Here is a 19,660-nt window from a genome sequence, read left to right on the forward strand (position 1 = left end):
GAAGGATGTCTGTTCACGTATTCCATTTTATTTGTGGTCAGTAGAAAATTCTTTAATGTAGAACATAAATACTATATAGCAAGAAAGAAAATAGGGTTTTTTTTTTTTTTTTTTCAAAAACTGCTTCTGTATTGAGCAGACAAAACAAGGACTAGGTTAAACAAATGTAGATTTATTGACTAGCAACAATGTGAAAGACCTGTGTTCCTAAAGAGTTTAGATTTATAACTGTGTGTAATTTTCACTGATTGTAATAGGCTAAAGCAGCAAATGTAAGAGTCTTTTAAAACTCTTAAAAGCAATTATTTTCATAGCATAATTTTGACACTTGAAAACCATGTTTTTCTTAAATATCTTTGACAGCAAAGTAATTCACTGCCTAATTTTAAAAAGCTTTTACATTTAAAAGGAGCATAAATAGATGTTAAAAAATGTTTAAACAATATAAATCTGTTTACACTGAAAATAAGTCTTGTTATGCCTGATTTCTAGACCTCCAACCCAGAAGCCACTTCTACAGTTTTTGTCTTTCTAGAGATAGTCTGTGCAAAAGAAAATAAACTTGTTTTTGCTTTCCTGTCCCTTTTCCCTCTCAATGTTGGTTGATACCTACTCTTCTGTCTGTATTTTTTTAACCATAATTTATCTTGGATATCAGTCACCTCTTAACATACACAGCTACCACATTCTTGTTTCATGCTATACAGTATTTCACTTTGTGATTGTACATAATTTATCTCATCTCTATTGATGGATATGTAGGTCACATTCTTGCTAATTTAAACAATGTTTCTTTGAACCTTCTTGAACAAAAATGTGTTTTTGCACAATTGTGTGAGAGTAGCTGTAGTATAAATACCTATACTTGGAATTGCTGAACCGAGGAGGTGTGTGCTTATAATTGTGATAGTGTTTGGATTGCCAGCCCAGTTCTCTGGGTTGCCTTTCAGAGATTATAAGCCGCACAACTATGGGACTCTACATATTTATCTGAGCATATTTACTAAAGATATGATCTTTTAAAAAGGGCTTAATGTAAAAATGACCCAATTTTCTGAATTTTTAAAGAAAATTTTCAAAAATTTTCTGAATTTTTTCACTATTGTAAAAACTTCACAAATTCCCAGCAGGGATAAGCCTTCTAAAGCTATTTCTGAATTTTGCATTTAGATATATATACATAATTTTATTTTCCATGCCATATACCTGTTTGTATACCTGTACTATATAACCTGTCTTTTTTAGAAAACAAGTCTTATCTTTAATGTCAATAATTCTAATTCTTTCAATAGCTGTATTCTTTCATAATAGGTTTTGCATTGATTCTGATTTTTCAATTTGATAAAAAAATTTTCTGTAAACATTCTTTCTTATAAAGGTTTTTATTTGTTCCTGATGAGATGTAGGTCATAAAACAGCACACCTTTTTTTTTCTTTTAAACATTCTTTTGAAGAAAGCTTGTTTAAAGAGCACAAATTACTGTTTAACCATGTTGATAGAAGTCAGATATCAGCCTCCTTGGTTAGACTTGTTAGATTTTTTGGTTTCTTTAAGGCTTTTATTTCTCAGTTTACTTATATTCAGATTATTGATAAACTTTATGTCAAATTGAGGTATGTTTTACTCTTATGTCATTGGAATGATGCATATTGGTACTATTTTGCTTATGCTTTTCAAAGCTGCTTTGTATACTTCTGGAGATGCAATGTATAAAAGATTATAATATAAATGACATTTTTGTTAGCATATTCCCCTAATGAACTGTGAATAATATTTGATTACCTTTGAGCTATTTAGGAAGAATGGTTGCTTTTTTTCACCATTATCATCTTAAGACCTTTTATATGAGGGTGTGTATGGTCCCTTTTTGCCAAATAGTCCACTAATTCTAAATAATTTTCCCTTTGGTGTCAGTATCTAATATATATGACCTTATTAAAAAACAGTATACCATAAAAAAAGAAAAAAAAAACAAAACAGGATGCTGTTCAAGCCAGAAAAGCCCACACAGCTAAGCAGCAACCACGGTACCCACCCAGACACCTTGCACTTTAGCCAGAGGAAGGCAGGGTGGGTGAAGTTTGCAATCTTTATACAGTAAAAGAAACCAAGCCAAGTGCAGGACCAAAGGGTGGCAGAGTTCAAGAAATCCCAAAGGAAGTTTAGGAACTGCATTGTGGGGTCATAGGGGAGAGCTGTTGGATGCAGGACATTATAAATACCTATCACTGCCCACTGAAGACAGAAGCAACAGGCCCCTAGCCTGGCCAGTAACTTATTATAAGATGACAGTGTTCTCCGTAGAAACCACTTCATGCCCAGCACTACAACGACAAAGCCGTTGCCCATCACAGCCACCAGGCACAAAAGGAATAAAATGATAATGAGGATGAGAACTTCCTTGTCAATCACCGGGTCTCCTGAAGCCATTTCTGTCATGCACAAGACTGGGTCTCAAGGTGTCAAAGGCCATTTCTGTTGGGCCGCTCTGGAAGGTCCTGTATGGTGTTTGTCCCTCTAGTGACCCCAAGTACAGTGCTAAGCCAGAGTAGAGGATGTTGGCCCTCTGAGAGCGGAGAAAAGGTTTCTTCTCTTCAGACTAGATGCAAATATTGTCAAGGCTAAGTGTCCAAAGCCCCCCACCTGCCTGTGAATTTGCCTGCTCTCCTGCCTATTCCCTGCCCATTGTCAACACTGGTGTGGATAACATATCATGCTCTTCATGTGGTGTCCCTTACATAGGAGGTTCTACTTCTCTAAGTTGACACCTAAGACAGGGCCACACACCTGCGGCAACTCAGAAATGAAGTCCATACATTCTGGTGAGGTCAAAGCTCATATCCATGAAGGCAGCAGGGAATGATTATATTCCATGTATTGGTTCTGGGTGCTCTTGCAGTGTTTAGTGCTCATAACAGCTTGAGGAAATAGGCCCTGTGACAATGCTCCTTTCACAAAGAGACAAAGAGGAAACTGAGCAAAACCTCTATTGAAGGAGGTTAACTCCAATTCTATTACTTGAAGGTCCATCATCAGGAATAGAACATAAAAGACAATTCTATATAATGAAGCAGGCAAATTTTTTCCAAAAATGTAAAGAGTATTTTATAATAGTGACCTTTAAAGTGGCATCACACAGAGAAAGCCCCACTGAGATAGCCATAAGACGTACGGGATGTGACAGAGAAAGCCCTGGCCTATGAGCCAGACAGGCTTCGGTGCAAACCCCAGCCCTCACTGTGGGTTCTTGGGTATGGCATTGAACCCCTCTGTGCCCCAGTGTACCTATCTGTAAGATATAAAAGCATCCATCCTCAGTCTTCGGATTGTCTCAGAATCTCAGTTTGAGATTACAAGAAGACATGAAAGATGATTTCACAGATAAAGTAAATTGAGGCCCCAATTTATAGAGTAAGGCTCCCACATAAAGTCACAAAGGAAGACCAAAGCCCAAACTGATTCCAGGACCAGGGATCCATAGTTGGTACCTAATCAACACCCTATGTCCTTCATCCTTAGCTGGACTCAGGAGGTAGGATTTGTGCCTTGTCACAATTAAGAGAGGCCATGCTTTTAGATGAAATGAATAGGACACACATGTGTAAATACGGAAGTTTCTCTGGTGTGAGAAACTGCAAGTGTAAAGGAGGATCAAAAGGCATAATAGATAATGTGAAATAGGAAGAAAAGGCCCAAAGGGGAAAGGGAAATGGGAGGGGTAGGGGAAAGGAAAGAAGGGAAAGGAATAAATATGAGAAAAGGATAAAACAGAAGCAAAGTCTTTGTAAATAGGGAGGGGTGGAGGGGTGAAGGGAGGGCAGGGGAATGGGGAAAAAATAAGAACCAAGTTATATCATGTAAAGGTGCAAATTTCCAATGAGGAGTGTAACTGTATTGTATACCTAAAATGTACCAATAAATGAATGAGTAAAAAAAATGAAAAACGAGCGATCCAATTGCAAATAAAAAGAACTATGAGTTCACAGGTAGTCATTAGATCCCCTTAGCTCTTCTTTCCTCACCCATTAAGATACAATCACAAATAAATGTGGTAATAAATCTATGAGAATATTTTGGAAACTATAAATCTAGGTGCATACAAGTAATTCTGGCCAGATGTGGTAGCGCACACCTGTGATCTCAGCACTCGGAGGCTGAGGCAGGAGGATTAACAGTTCAAGCCCAGCCTGGGAAACATAGCAATTTAGTGAAACCCTGTATCAAAAATCAAAATCAAAAATAGGGTGGAGGGTGTGGCTTAGTGCAAAATCCCTGGGTTGAATTTCAAATACAACAAAAATTGAAGAAGGAAGAGGAGGAGGAAGTAATTATGATAATGCCAATGGTTTATTATAATGACCATCTCCCATCCAGCCTGTGACTCCACTTGTCACTCACAAGTGGCCCAAGAGGAATTTAGGAGAGCATCAGGGATGTGGTGAGGCCCAAGATATCAGATGTTGTGCCATCTACATTAATCAGAGGAGGATGGAGCAAGCAATAACTATAGTCTCCATAGGAATAGCTACAAGGAGTCAAAAACAATCAGCAATCAACCCCCATTTGAGTGTAGGTAGGTTCACGTGTCACCAGCAAATAAGCAAGTAGAAGTTGATCTGGGTCAGGTGTAGCAATATTGAAGGCTCAGGATCAAGCAACATGAAAATGAGGGAGTTTTTAATGGTACCCCATCTCCTGGCCAACACCATGTCCTACCAGGTCCATGCAGAGAACCCCACAAAGAGAGAATAGAATGCAAAATATTCAGCATCTCTTTCCATTTCCCATCCACTTTCAGGTAGAATTGTTTCTCCCACACAGGGGCCAACTATAGTGAACCTTCTGTTCCCGAGTAAAAGAAAAAAAGTGAACAACTGTACTCACTCTGCCTTGTAGTGAAAATTAAAATTTCTAGGGAGCAAAGTTCCCACTCACCCTCTTCCTTGGCCTGGATTCTCTGGCTGACCTTTGACTTTTTCCACTGGAACTTGAAATACTGAGGCATGTCACGGGCTGTTAACTCTGAAATCTTGCCAGCCACAAACCCCCAGTGTGGAAAACTTGGACATCCTACACCTTCAGTACTGGTAAGATTAGAAAGGTGTGTGGTTAGCCCTAAATTCACTTATCCATTTTTAAGTATCTTCTATGTCATAATAATCCTATGAAAGACACTTGGGCTACGATAACGATTAGGTATCTGCCCCCAAAGTAATTTCATGCCCCAGTCATATACCACAATTGCTCCCTGACCACATCTATGTGTGGATTAAGTTAATTCAAAAGGGCAGTCATTGAAGTATAAATGTGTAATGTACTCTACGGTGATTTTTTGTTGCTGTTTGCATTTTTGGCTTGTGGCATTTTGTGTTCTCATAGTTAAATTTATCTTCCTAGGAAGAAGCCATGTGTGAGAATTTTTAATTTGCTGTGGTTTTCATAATGTAAAATCATAAGGGTGGTAGTATAAAAACCCAGAATAAGTTGGATGGGAAATTCTCAACTCAGTACTCTATCAGAAAGACTTTAAAAGAAAAAAAAATAAACAATTGGCTTGGTATGCTTTGATTCTACACATTATGTATCATTCTGCTCCCATCTCAAGAGTTCTTAGAATAATTCAGTGGCAGCAGAAGCTCCAACCTTGTGAGACAAGAAAGATGCCGTTTGATGTTGGAAGTGGACAAAGCATCAGTAAAGCAGATGGAAATGTGATTATGTCAAGAAGGATGAGATATCTAAGTTTGGGTACATAAGGGATTGGTTACTTATTGGGCAGAAAGTGTAGGCTGAACAAAGATCACAGAAATCCTTGACAGTTACAATGAGATATTGGATTTTATCTTTGTAGGTGGAGATGCTGAACATATTTGTGTAGTCAAGATGGAGCCACCAAACTTTTTTGGTATTTATGAGCTAGAGTTCAGGAAAGAAGATTCAGAACATGCACAGATGAAGAACCCCTGATACAAGCCAAATAGGCTAAGCATAACTCACAGGGTTGCAGGAACATGGTAAGTCATGAGTTGTATTCCATTCCCCCACCCAGGAACATTGACCACAGAGCTACAGCTCTGCCCATGGCAGAGTCTTCCAGATGCTCCTAGTTGAGAAGAACCAATGGAGCTGAGACCTGGATACTTCTGCCTTCACTGCTTCCACCCAGCCCATGTGTGGCTTGAGTCTCAAGCAGGGAGAGTCTGTCCAGTTGTTCAGTATTGCCCTCTGTAGAAAGCCAACAACTCACTCACGGTGCTGCAAAAACAAAAATCTTTGTGATAGTGAGGATAAGAAGCGTTCTCTACAATGAACAATTCATAGGCCCTAGAGATCTATGAAATTGAGTATCGACACAGATCTATGTGTGTATCTCTCTCTCTCTCTCTCTCTCTCTCTCCTGCCTCTCCTCCCTATTCTCTGTGTTCTTGCCAGAAATGGAACCTGCACACTCACTATTGGGCCTCACCAGTTCCTGGGGCACCAAGAGACCATCCAGGCAGCCATTTAAAAAGTGGATGACCAAGGAAAAGTGATAAAAGTCCCAAAAAAGTTTTTCCCACATGATGGCTAGGAATAGATACTTTGTGTTTTGGGTGCTGATTTCTCTCTTTTCCTTCTGATTTTTCAGATATTTCCAAGGCTAGGCAGTAGAGTTTGTGTAAACTTATCTTGGCCCAGGTAACGCTTAAGGATGAGTAAGTGCTTATGTCCTAAGCCTTAGGGGTTAGCTTTCCTGCTAGTCCTGTTTGAACTAGTCACCAAACTAGTAACCAGTGGGGTCTAATCAAGGTTGTTTTGTTGGTTTCTGAGACAGGAGAGTAACAAATGAAGATAAAATTTCAGGTGTTCATTCAATAAATCATTCAGACACCATCAACAGGAACTATACCAATGGATAGTTCACTTTTTTATTTCATGGGACTTTCTAAGATGATAGTAAGGATTGCTAGATGATGTACCATTCATATAAATATTTTTTTTACTAGTTTTTCCCTTTACGAAAAGGAATGCTTTGGTAGATAAGACCAGAGGCCCATTAAATGGGAAAGTCACAGGCGGCTTCTTCAGGAAGGCTGACCAACATTCTAACAAGGCCCTTTCTGGAGTCCAGGGTCATCTTTGACATTCAGCAGACTTCCTCTTCAGCTACTAGAGTGAGCAGGGCAGAGACAGCTATGGATGCTCAGGAACCATTTTTGTTTAGCTTTCATTTTTTAAACTTTAATCTTTGGGTACTTACAGATGGTTTAAGAAATAAAGTTCTGTGACTGAAAATGGCTAAAAGAAAAATAATAAAGCTTCAGGGGTTTTTTTCCCAAGGAAAAAAACTCTTAACTTCTTATCTCATCTCTAGTCATGTCTTTCTCCTCTTGCTGTAGCTTGGACTCAAGCTAATATTAAGACATAAATGCAATCATTCATTTGAAATTCACTGCAATCTCTGTTCTGTCCTGTTAGGTATTACACCTCATTTGACAATATCTGGTCTTCTCCTCAATCTCTTTCAACTATTGGCCTCCATACTTTTTTTTTTTTGGTAATGATTTTATTAGTATATTTTTGTAGTACATAATGCTTACATTCTTTGTGGGGCATTGTCACACCATTTCATTATACATCTTCATTCCTTTTGTATCCCCTTTCCCTTCTCTTCCTCTCCACTCCATCCATCTCCTGATCTCTTTCCCTTCTGTGTACATGTTTGCAATACATAATATTTACCTTCTCTGTGTGGAGTTGATACATGTACATAACACATCTCAATTCCCCTTTTCATCCTCTTCCCATCCCTTCATTTCCCTTTCTTCCATCTCCTGATCCCCTACCCTTCAAGAAAAATCTATCTCAATGTAAAATAGGAAGAAAAGGTCCAAAGGGGTAGGGATAGTGGGAAGGGCAGGGGAAAGGAAAAATGATGAGAAATGGAAAAAATGGAAATAAAGTCTTTGTAAATAGGGAAGGGTGGAGGGGGTGAAGGGAGGGCTATGAATGGGAGAAAAAATAAGAACCAAGATGCATTATGTAAAGGTACAATTCCCAATGAGAAATGTAACTGTGTTGTATACCTACAATGTACCAATAAAAGGATTTAATACATTTAAAAAAAAAAAAACCCAGCACAACATAACCATGCAGGTCTCCGACGTCAAAGACAACGCCCCGACCTTCACCCAAACCTCCTACACCCCGTGGGTCCCTGAGAACAACAGCCCCGCCCTGCACATCGGCACCATCAGCGCCACAGACAGAGACTCGGGCACCAACGCCCAGGTCACCTACTCCCTGCTGCTGCCACCGCCGCCGCCACCGCCCCGAGACCCACACCCGGGCCTCGCCTCGCTCGTGTCCATCAACGCCGACACCGGTCAGCGGTTCGCGCTGCGCGGGCTGGACTATGAGGCCCTGCACGCCTTCGAGTTCCGCGTGGGCGCCGCCGACCGAGGCTCGCCCGCGCTCAGCAGTGAGGCGCTGGTGCGCGTGCGCGTGCGCGTGCGCGTGCGCGTGCTGGACGCCGACGACAACGCGGCCTTCGTGCTCTACCCGCCGCACAATGCGTCCGCGCCCTGCACCAAGCTGCTGCCCCGCGCCGCCGACGCGGGCTACTTGCTCATCAAGGTGGTGGCGGTGGACGCAGACGCCGGCCAGAACGCCTGGCAGTCCTACCAGCTGCTCAAGGCCACCGAGCCCGGGCTGTTCAGCGTGTGGGCGCACAACGGCGAGGTGCGCACCGCCAGGCCTCTGGGCGAGCGCGACGCGCCCAGGCACAGGCTGCTGCTACTGGTCAAGAACAATGGCGAGCCGCCGCTGTCGGCCAGCGTCACGCTGCACGTGCTGCTGGTGGACGGCTTCTCGCAGCCCTACCTGCCGCTCCCGGGGGCGGCGCCCGAGCGCTCACCGGCCCACCCTCTCACCGTCCACCTGGTCGTCGCGCTGGCCTCCTCGGTGTCCTCGCTCTTCCTCTTCTCGGTGGTGCTCTTCGTAGCGCTGCGGCTGTGCAGGAGGAGCGGGCCGGCCGCGCTGGGTCGGGGCTCGGCGCCTGAGAGCTCCTTCCCGGGCCCCCTGGGGGACGTCAGCGGCACGGGGACCCTGTCCCACAGCTACTGCTATGAGGTGTGTCTCACTGGTACAAAGGAGTTCAAATTCCTAAAGCCAGTTATCTCCAATGTTCAAGTCCATAACACTGGTAGGAGTATGGAGGAAAAGGAAAACTTTGGTAATGGGTTTGGAGTTGATTTTAATAAAGCAATTTCCTTTAAATCTTTTATTATTTTTGACATGCTGTGGATCCTTTATATCTAATTTGTCATGGATTTTAGTTTGTACTGTAGATGCATGCATTATCATTTCTCATGCTTTTCTCACCGTTGCATTAAAACCTTTATTAATGGTTATGGCATGAAAATATAGTCTGTGCTTTTCTTTTTTCGTTTATTTTGTTAAAAATATATGAACTGGGTAATTATGTTGTTGTAATAATGACATTATTCTTATACAAGATAATCTTAATCATTTGGAGATGCAAACGAAACTATTAAGAATAAATGTCACAATGTGTAATTTATACAGCATCATACTGAGAAAACAAAATTAAAATGTTGAATCTAGGTGAAAAGCCTGTTGACTTAATCGCAGTATTTTCTGTAAAAATTGTGCCTTAGAAGACTAAATTAAAGTTGTTGCTTCTCTATTCAGTACTAGGGAGCTTTATACACTGTTTTTCAAAAATTAATTTCAGAGAAAGTTAAAATTACTATATTAGATACAATTGATTTCTTAAGTAATTTCCCCATAACTATTTTAGTTGATGATATTTTTGTGGAGGAGAACCTTAAAATATGTTGGACTTTGACTTTATTTTGTTTTCTTTAAATATACCATGTTTACTATCTTTTTGGTTATTTTATGCTTTTTATTACTAAAACATGAAATAGTTCAGAGTCTTATCCTGAGTAAAATAATCTTCCATTGGAAGAGTAGAAGACAAAAACTTCTTTGGAAATTGAAATAAAGATTTAAACTGTTTTTAAAAATGAAAAAAAAAGAAAAATCTATCTCCCTATTTCTTATAATCTACTTTTATTTTACTTTCTTACTGTGAACTCCAATGAGCACTCATCTCTTTAGCTATGGCCTGAATAATTATCTTCTCCAAAAATCCATATGTGGAAGCCTTAATCCACAGACACCATATTTGGAGAATGAGGCCTTGATGAGGTAATTAGGTCAAAAGAGTGGAGCCTTCATGAGTGGGATTAATGCCTTTATAAGAAGAAACTCTTCAAAAAATGTTTCTTTGTCATATGTGGACACAACAAAAAGATATCAGCTTTCTGGTAGGAGGGGATAGGTCCCTCACCAGAAGCTAATAGTTCTGCCACCCTGAGGTTCAGGCTCTAGAACTGTGAAGAATAGATAAATAAGTCTCTTAGTCTATAATATTCAGCAGCCTAAGCTGATTAAGTTACTACTATATGCATATTTATTAATTATAGGAATGTACTATGTTATTGATACACTGAATACATATAAAATACCCACAGAAATAGGAAGTTGAAGATTAAAGAAAATGGAAATTAAAGTTGCTATGTTTTTCTTCCCACTGCCTGTGGTTCATCCTGCACAAGCTCCAGTCTGGAGAACACCATCCTGGGCCAGGGCAACCAGCAGCCACATCATGGGTGTGCACACTAGAAGGGTAGGACATCAACATTCAGAATGTGGGAGATCTTCTTTGTGTTCTCTCCATCTTCTGTAAGCCTAAACCTAAAAACACTTCCACAACAGACAACTCCTTTTAACTCAACATGTAGCAAACACTTGAAGTCACAGATAGGATCTCAGTGGAACAAAACTCTCATATGTCCTCAAGCTTCCATGGGACCAAACTGAAAAACCTCCATGGGTGGAATCAGTCTTAAGCAGGGCACAAAGGTGGCAAAGATGGGCAGAGAAAGGAAAGAAGGAAGGGAGAAGAATGAAGAAGGAAGTTCTGGTGCTTTGGTGGCCAAAAAAAAAAAAAGTGGGAGGGAAGGACTTTGTGGGAAGATGGAAAGGGCTGAACTGCACAGAGAATGAGCTAGGAGCAGGGTGGCAAGTGAGGCGCGGTGCTGGGGAATCTGTGCCACTAAAAAGTGACAACCTTAGTTCCCCCACAGAGACAGCTGATGATGGTTACAGGTCCACATCGCACTGATATTTGAAGAAAATTACTAGGGTTGCTTGCATATTGAATCAGAGAGGCCTGCATGGAGATGAGGCTATCATCTAAAGCCAAGGTAATTCGGGACTCAGACCAGAGACCAGCAGTAGTGGAAAGGACAGCAGGAACACAGAGAGATGGAAAAAGAATTAGTGGGTCATGGACAAAGGGGAGGGGGAAGAAATGAAAAGAGAGAGTACCCAAACCTTCACAATTCTTGCTATGCATGAGATTAGTCATCACAGTTCTGCCTATTGATGCTGATCACTTAGAAGTGGAGTGGCCCCTTTGCCCAGAGCTTTCAAATCCTTATAAACAGGCACCACATAGGTCCTAATACTTCATTTTTCAAGACCTTTCTAAGCTTGGTGGTTCTTAACATCAGGACAATGGACTGCAGGAAGAGGCCTCTTCCTCATAAGCTACCTTTTCCTTGACCCAGTACCAGTGAGTCCAGACAATTACGAGTCGCATCACAGAAATGATCAGAGACATGACATGCAGAATATAGAAGATGAAGTGCAAGGTGAGTGACTTCAGAGCTATGATGTGAGCCTGGGTGCTGGGATCCCGAGCCTCAAGCGTGCAGCCCCTCATTTGCTCCACATCCTGGTACAGGGAGAACATGAGCAAGATGAAGGATACCAGGAACAGGAGAAGGGGAGTGAACCACATAACCACTGAATGCTAGAAAAAGTACCACTGATAGAAAGTCATAATGCTATGAGAAGGGGTGCAGTTTCCTTGGGAACTCTGGGAGACGATTGTCTGAATGGCTACCATATACCCTGATATATGGCTGATCAAATGACTGACAGGCCACTGAAGAACCACGAGCTCAGGAGAAGCCTGGGCACTGACCAAGAAACCTTCCACTTGAGCCAGAAGACAGGCTTGGAAAAGATGGAGATGGTCACACATAGGAGACAGAAATCCAGGAAGTAAGCTAGAAAGTGAGAGTGTTGACGAAGTCCCAAGGATGCCAAGATAGCTTTGTGGTAAAAAGTAAAGAAGGTCATGAAGTTGTTCAGGATGCTTATCCCATGCAAGCAGAGCCTGGAAGTGGCAAGGCAGGCCACAGTCATGCCCGCTGCAGGCAGAGTTCCACACAGTAACCACTCCCTACCCAGCACAGTGACCATGAAACCATTCTGTACCATAGCAGCCAATGACCCCAGGGAAAAGATGACCATGAAGACTAATATGGGGGAGGAAGGCATCTTCTCCAGCAAGGACATGTGCAGACCAGCTCCTACTCCAGCACACTGGGACACATGCACAGGGAAAACAATCTCCAGATGAATCAACCCCGCTGAGACCAGAGACTCAGGAGCCCCTCTCCCTGGGTTTATGCAAAAGCCCAGCCACCTGCATGGTCCCAGTACCCCAGGATTTGAAATGAGAATACCTGCACTCTCATTGGCATGTAATCATGTCCAGCTCTGTGATACCTGTCTCTCTTTGGGTAACCTTATATTTGCCTGTTCTGCCTCAGAAGCAGGTGCAGGGAAATATTAGCAGAATACAAGTTCATGGGTGATTGCAAATATCCATATTCTGCACATAGTTCTTGTTCTATTAGTACATCCTTGCCATGCATAATGTTCACATTCACCATAGAGAATTTGTACCTGTACATAATGCATCTTAATTCATCTTTTTTTTCCATTCCTCTCCCTTCCATACTTCCTCTCCATGCATTTTTCTCACTATCATATGTATGTTGCTCATACCTTTTAATCAACTCATTTATTCACTGAGAAAATATTAAGCTCTTATGAGGTATGATTGAAAAATATGCTGAATGTTTAAATTTTTAAAACTTATTATAGTAAAAAAAATGACCACTAATCTCCTAAAGATACTTCCCTTTGTTCTGATCACACTTTCCACTCACTCTTGCCACTTCTGGAAGTCTTTTTAATTGTGCTGTCATGGCTGCCTCAATGTTCAAAACGTTTACCTTTCATGGTTGTTTTGACTTTAGGGAAGAGCCAGAAGTTTCATGGTGCCCACTGCAGTGAATAAGGCAGATGAAGACACACTGCAATGTTTTTACCTGCCTTTCTATTAGATGGCTTTTGGCAGCAGCATTCACTATATATTTGGGGGGGGGTACCGGGGATCAAACTCACTGTATTTTTTAAATCACACTTCACAAGGACACTCAGGGAAGAGAACTTTCAGAACTGCTGCAGAAAGTGACAAAAACCATCTTTGTTCTGAAGTTCTGCCTGCTACTGAAACCTTTTTCTCATTCAAGAAAGCTTTGTTAAATTTAACTGTTCCTAGCTTTGCTCCTAACAATCCCCACCTAAGAACCAACTGTGAGAACTTCCCTCTGTTCCCCTTAGCATTCGGGGGGACTCATAGCACTACTTTTTTGACCATCCTTGAGCCATCCAGGAGGAAGGAGTGAGTTGAAGTGCCTGGCAGCCGGCTCACTGGGGTCAGGAAATGAAGTTTGGAGACACTAAAGGACTTTCCTGAGTTACAGACCTGAAGCTGCTCTTAGGGAAACTACTCATTCCTTCCCAGGCCCCAGCACAATACAGACAGAAGCCACTACCTCTGATGGGGGAAAAAAATCATTTATTGGGAAGCAACAGACATCCTCAGTAGGAAGATCTGGGATAGATGCAGGCAGTATTCTGGGACCGACTGGGGGACACCCTTTTCTGAAGGGCACAGTGCCTGGGGCAGTGAACGAGGTGGTCTGAGGTTCCTGTCCCCACAGGCCTAAGGTGGAAGAGACTTGTTAGGAGCTCAGGCTCCCTGGGAGGGAAGGCAGGGCCCTTGGGGCTGGCTCGCTGACCACAGGCATTCCGGTGGTAGAAGGACCGCTTCTCTGTCTGAGATTTCCCTTTCGGGACACTTTCTCATGATCCGTAAAGTTTATGTTGTAGCCTCATTGTCTCCTCTCCTATCCGTCCGGTAGGGGTCATGAATACCTGGGCTTCACCGCTCCCACTGTCCATAGAGAGTCTGCTGCTTGTGACTGACACTTGACTTTGGGTAGTGGTTGATGGTGGCTTGACTTTCTGCAGGGGCTCTGCCTCCCCTCTGCTTTTATCGGGGTATATGTACCGGAGAAAGTTCCTTCCTCTGTGCCCAATGGTGCTTTCTGAAGATGCTTGTTTTTTCTCTGACAGGAGTGGGGACTTTCTCCCCTTGGTGTCTCCTACTTCCCTGAGCTGAGAAGGGGGAATCAGCTCCGCAACCCCCCTCCCTTCTTCAGACCTGACTTTCTTCCCTCCTGCTTTGGGCCTCTCAAAGCTCTTTTTCCTCTCCGCTGAACCAAACATTTTATTCTTGCTCATCCTTGGATCCTGGGGTTTGGGCATCCTGAGCTCCTTTTGTTCCTGCCTCATTCTTTCCCTCCCTAGGAGGTCGCATATCCCTCGGGAAGATGATGGGCTATTAGCGATCATTCTTCTTGGACTCCCAAAGCCCTCTCCACTCTCAAGTGGGCCAAACATGTTACTCTTGCTCTTTGGTGGATCCCGGGGTTTCGAGATCCTGGGCTCCTTTTGTTCCTGGACCATCCTGTTCCTTGCTAAGGGGTCACATATCCCTCTGGAAGGTGACATGCTACTAGCAGACACTCCTTGGGTTCTGAGGAGACTTGTCTGAGAAGCCAGGATGTCTTCAGTGAGGGGAAACTCTGAGGCAGAGCCTTGAGGGACCTTGCCAGTGGCAAAGTCTAGCAGGAGGACCCCAGTGGCTGAATCTTCAGTCTGGTTTTGGTTTTTTGACTTTGCCTGTGTACCCAGGCATGAGTCTCCTGGGTCCTGAAAAGTAGAAATTTTGGAGGAGGGGAGGCTTTTATTGGATCTCAGAGACTTTAAACTCTTCAAACTCACATTGAGATTTTGGGAGGTTGACATCACACTGGCTCCCTTGGTAACTGCCCAGTCAGAGGACTTCTGCTCAGTCTCCATGAAGACGCTGTCTTCTAGATGCTTCTTGTCTGGACCTCTTGCTGAATCATATCCTGAATCACTTCTTGAGGGTCTCAACTTATTTGTTTCTGATCCTCCCTCAGACATAGACTCTAGATCATTCACTGGGGAGGTTTTTGGAATCTCCGACAGACCTTTTAGGACCTGTCCCAGGTCATTGCTTGAGTATTTCCCTTCCTGGGATATTTCTGGGTGCCCTGACCTGAACTTTTGTATGACCTGGCTGCTTTTATCTGAAACCTCTGAGGTCTGGGAAGGCCCAGAATTTTCCTTTGCCTGCCTTGTCCCTGGGTACTTTTCCCTGAGCCCTGTCAAGCCCAGAGATAGGTGGATCTTCTGGGGCAGTTCACACATGTGATTTTTTTGAAAGTGTTGCTCCAATTGCTCCCGGAGCTTAGATTGTATGATATTCACTGGGAAGTTGATGTTTTCCTGGCTGGCCCAGTGTTTGTCAGTAGATTGGCTAACAACTTGCTGAGATTTTTTGGCCACAGGAGGTAAAACTCTCCTATTCTCTCTTTCCTCCTTCAAAAGCTTATCTTGTAGGTGTTGAATAGTAGGTGAAATGGAATATTTCTTCCCCTTCTTCTTGGTAGGACAGGAAACTTCCCAGGCCCTAACTGGAGGTGAAGAGCAAGGTACAATTGGGAGAGGTGGAACATGGACCTGGGTCTGTTTCTGAGGTGGGGTCTGGGATGAAGGCATGGTTGGAGTCAAAGTTTGACTTTGGGCCACATAGTGGACCAAGGGCTGGGAGGAAAGGAGTTGCAGAGGTGCATTAGCCTGAATTTGCACCGGGATAGAATTATGGAGTCCATTGAATACAATAGGAGAAACCTCTAATGAGGCACCAGATGCTCTGATATTATCCATCAGGGACTCACTGTGTAGAGTGGGGAGGCCCCAGAAAAGCTGGCTGCATTTCTGCTGCAAGTGGTCCCACAAGACCTTGGGGTAAAAAAGCTCCTGTGAGACAGAAAGCTGCTCAGCTTTGCATCTTGTTTTCCAGAAGGCCTGTGGGCTGATAAGGTCTTGTTCTTTGCCCAGTGAGCTTAACATATTCCCCAGGGAATACAGGGGAATGTTTTGCCCTTCCTCTTCGGTGTTCTTATAAATCTGTTCCACTTTCTTCTTGATGAGTGTATCCAGCACTTTCTGGACATCAGGATTGAGGAAACAGGAACTCCCAACTTGTACCTGTGTGTATGCAGTCTCCGGCAGGACTGAGGCCTCTGGTGATTGGGGGGTGAGGTGGCCTCCCTGGCATTCACTGTTTGATAAGTTGGAGTGGCACAAGGCTCCGGGAGGCTCCTGACACTGGGAGAGGGCAGAGATGGGACAGCCTGTGTCACCAAGAATTGAAGTTTCTGGCTCAGGGGAAGACAACCAGCAGTTGTTGGGTGGACACAGGTTCTGTGGGATGGCCCCCAATGGGAGTGGTGATGAATCCCGCTGAGGAAGAGCCAGGCTGGGGTCTGGCAGAGGTGGCCGGGAGGCCATGGGACTAGGAGAATAGGATGGAGGGGGGGAAAGCAAAAGCGGCTGGGGTGAAAGGCATCTTGGAGGAATCGGAGGCTCTGGGGGGTGGTAGGCACTCAGGGCTGGCTGTGACCCGAGAGAAACTGGAAAAGTCTTCAGACCTGGTGACAAGGTAGAGGCCACAGGTGGAACGTGCTCCGTGGAAGGAGCATGGGAAACCAATGAGGATGAGGCGGTGACAAAACTGTCCTCCAAAGGCTGCCTTCTTGGTCTGTCAGCTCTAGCACATACCGACTGGAACTTCTCATCAGGGGCATCTTCTCTTAAGGGCTGATGAAGTCTGCCACCATGAAGGTCATTCCCTAGGTGGCTGAAGGAGACAGAAGGCACAAGCTATAGACAGGAGCAGATGGGGCCAGGAGGTCAGGCAGTCTGGCCAGGGGAGGACAACTACTGTCCATGGACCTTCCAGTGGCCCACACCCTGGCTCTAAAAGCCCCTGGACCCAGGGCTTTAGTCACACCCCACTCTAACCTGGGGTGTTCCCTCCTCCCCCAGCTCAGCCCAAGTCCCTGAGGTCACATCATAGCCCCTGGTGGGAAGCAGACACAGAGAGAAGTGGAAAGTTTCTCACCTTTGGAGAGATGAAGCCAGGTCATCAGTCCCCTTGCCTTCTTCCCTGCAGTCCCTACGAGCTGAAAAAGGGTGGAGGGAAGGGTTTCAGTGGAGAAGGCAGAGGTCTAAGATCACACAGGCTACTGAATGGAATGTCTCTTTGGGGAAAATGGACAAATTCAACCCTAGCCCATGCATCAGTGTCCAAAGATATGTAACCAGTGGGAGTGATAGCAAGTCACACAGAGAGCAGCACTTTATCATTTACAAGGGGCCCCGTCTCCACCAACCTCCGTGCTCTTCATAACCTTCCTGTGGAGAGAAAGGGCAGATCGTCTCCAAGAAGGATGTGCTGTAGCGAAGTGAAGCAGGTGTGCACAGTTGCACCTGAAGGTCCCACCACTAAATCCAGGAAGTATTGCCCCATAAAGGCCTGCTCCGTCCCTCCTGGACATCCCCCTTCCCCCAGCCGATCACAGGTTCATTCCAAGCACAAAGTTCGAGAAATGTTCCCAGTTCTGATTTCCTTCCCACGAGCCACCCTCTCGGGCCTCCCTAACTGACATTCTCACAGAGGGAAGCCCTGGTCGCTCAAGGACAAGCAAGGTCAAGTCACCTCTGGGGTGGAAGGACCAAACCTCACCTTTCCGAGTGCAGCTCTTCTTTCTGAACTTCCAACACTTCTTCACCACGTGGTACTGAGAGACAAGAAAGAGAGGGGGCTTGGGTCCAATTCTCTCTCTCCTCTCCCTAATCAATACTATTGGTGTTCTTGAATAATATAACTTTCTAATTTAGCACATAAAGCTCATTTTTTAAAAAAGTGGCTTCTGCTTTTCCTCTTGGAAAAACACAAAATTTTCTAAGCATGTATTTCACAGTACAATATCTCTGCTCAGGAAGCAGGGATAGCTACAGGCACATCTCAGCTGCCAAGTAGGGTTCTGCTTCCTGAAGTCAAAGGTGTCTCTGGGCTCTATCAGGAGGCGCTCAGGGGCTCAGCACAGCCCATAGATCAGCTCAACATACAGGAAAGGCTTGGCCAGAGTCACTTGCCACAAGAGGTTGTCCTAGGTACCAGTGCTCTGGGCCTGTCCTACTGCAGAGCTCTCCAACTCTCTTGGGAATCCAGCCCATTCTCACTCCTGCCCTGCTCAGCCATTCCAAAAGAATGATGTTCTAGCTGGCCATGGTGGCACACACCTGTATTCAGTGCTTGGCAGGCTGAGGCAGGACGATCGCTGTGAGTTTAAGGCCAGCCTGGGCTGCATAGCAAGACTCTGTCTCAAAAAAGCAAAACAAACAAACAACCAAAACCCAAAAACAAAAACAAACCAAAACACAGATAAACAGACAAACAAAAAGAATGATATTCTAATCTTTCCTGAGACTTCCCCTCTCAAATTTGTCTCCCCTTGCTTTGGAAAAGTAATAGAAAGAAGAGTAGAAGAAAAAGAGAATTATTCTTTGTTAGGTCTGGCCTGAGGATTTCTTACCTTTCTGAGAATTTTTTTTCTCCGTAGTGGTGGTGGTGGTGGTGGTGGTGGTGGTGGTGGTGGTGGTGGTACCCAGAGATCATCCTTCGGAAGGAAGGGACATAAGAGGAGGTAAATAGCCACTCCACCAGCAACGGCGAGGATCATATCCATCGCCCAAATGGTGGGAATGAAACATAGCCATGAGGCTCTAATGCTCTTCAGAAGAGATAGAGGATTCTCCAACATCTGAAGTGTACTGTCGCCCTCGGGCAACTGAACCCTGAGAGTTCTCTTGCAGGTCAGGGAGGAGGGCTCAGGCCCCCGCATCACAGAGTTCTACTATCCTCATCACAAAGGCCCCCCCAGGAGGGAGGGGTGACCAGAACCGCTGCCCCCCACCCCCCCTGCAGTGCAGCAGCTCCTCCAATCTCCTGAGCCTTCCTGATCTCTCCTGGAAGCTCCACCTGCTCAACCCGTCACACACAAACATTACTCTATTTCTATTCTTCCCCCGCTAGAGCCCAGACATTACTGCTTCCTTGGAAATCTCTGCCTGAGCTCTTTCAGTTTCATAATGTTTGAAAATTTTTAATTTTCTCTGGAATTTTTATTATTTGACAGGGATTATCACATTGAATTCTCTTTCTGCAGCTGCTGCTATCCTACACAATATGTTCTTGTTTATATAGACTCAGAAGTAGGACCAAAATTTATATTTATTTAGCTTTGTGAATTTTGTGTGATCTTTTCAATTAATCTCACCATTCTTCAGCTAGAGTATCTTAAAGAAAAATGAAATTACTGTATTAAAAATTCACAAGACCGAATATACAAAACTTAATAAATCACCAAAGGAAAGAAAAAAAAAAGAAAGTGGCAAGAATGACAGGATGTTTTGAAGCGAGAGGGAGTATTTTCAGGGGGA

General features: G+C 44.0%; 2 protein-coding genes across 2 annotated transcripts; one reads left to right on the plus strand and one right to left on the minus strand.

Annotated features, from left to right (window-relative positions):
- Positions 1-7,543: 7,543 nt before the first annotated feature.
- On the plus strand, positions 7,544-12,642 carry LOC101726709 (protocadherin beta-14-like). The gene has a single exon (XM_087207793.1). The coding sequence runs from the start codon at positions 7,991-7,993 to the stop codon at positions 9,299-9,301; it is 1,311 nt and encodes a 436-aa protein (XP_087063919.1). The 5' UTR covers positions 7,544-7,990; the 3' UTR covers positions 9,302-12,642.
- A 1,131-nt stretch (positions 12,643-13,773) lies between these two features.
- On the minus strand, positions 13,774-19,041 carry LOC101726339 (spermatogenesis-associated protein 31E1-like). Its single transcript, XM_087207794.1, has 4 exons — positions 18,754-19,041; positions 17,901-17,955; positions 17,277-17,337; positions 13,774-17,012 (listed from the first exon to the last, which is right to left on the minus strand). The coding sequence occupies exons 1-4, from the start codon at positions 18,979-18,981 to the stop codon at positions 14,081-14,083; spliced, it is 3,276 nt and encodes a 1,091-aa protein (XP_087063920.1). The 5' UTR covers positions 18,982-19,041; the 3' UTR covers positions 13,774-14,080.
- Between the last annotated feature and the right edge of the window lie 619 nt (positions 19,042-19,660).

The sequence above is a fragment of the Heterocephalus glaber genome, unplaced genomic scaffold, assembly GCF_053883595.1.
Source record: "Heterocephalus glaber isolate CG9 unplaced genomic scaffold, H.glaber_assembly_v1.0 deba00000818, whole genome shotgun sequence".
NCBI lineage: Eukaryota > Metazoa > Chordata > Mammalia > Rodentia > Bathyergidae > Heterocephalus > Heterocephalus glaber.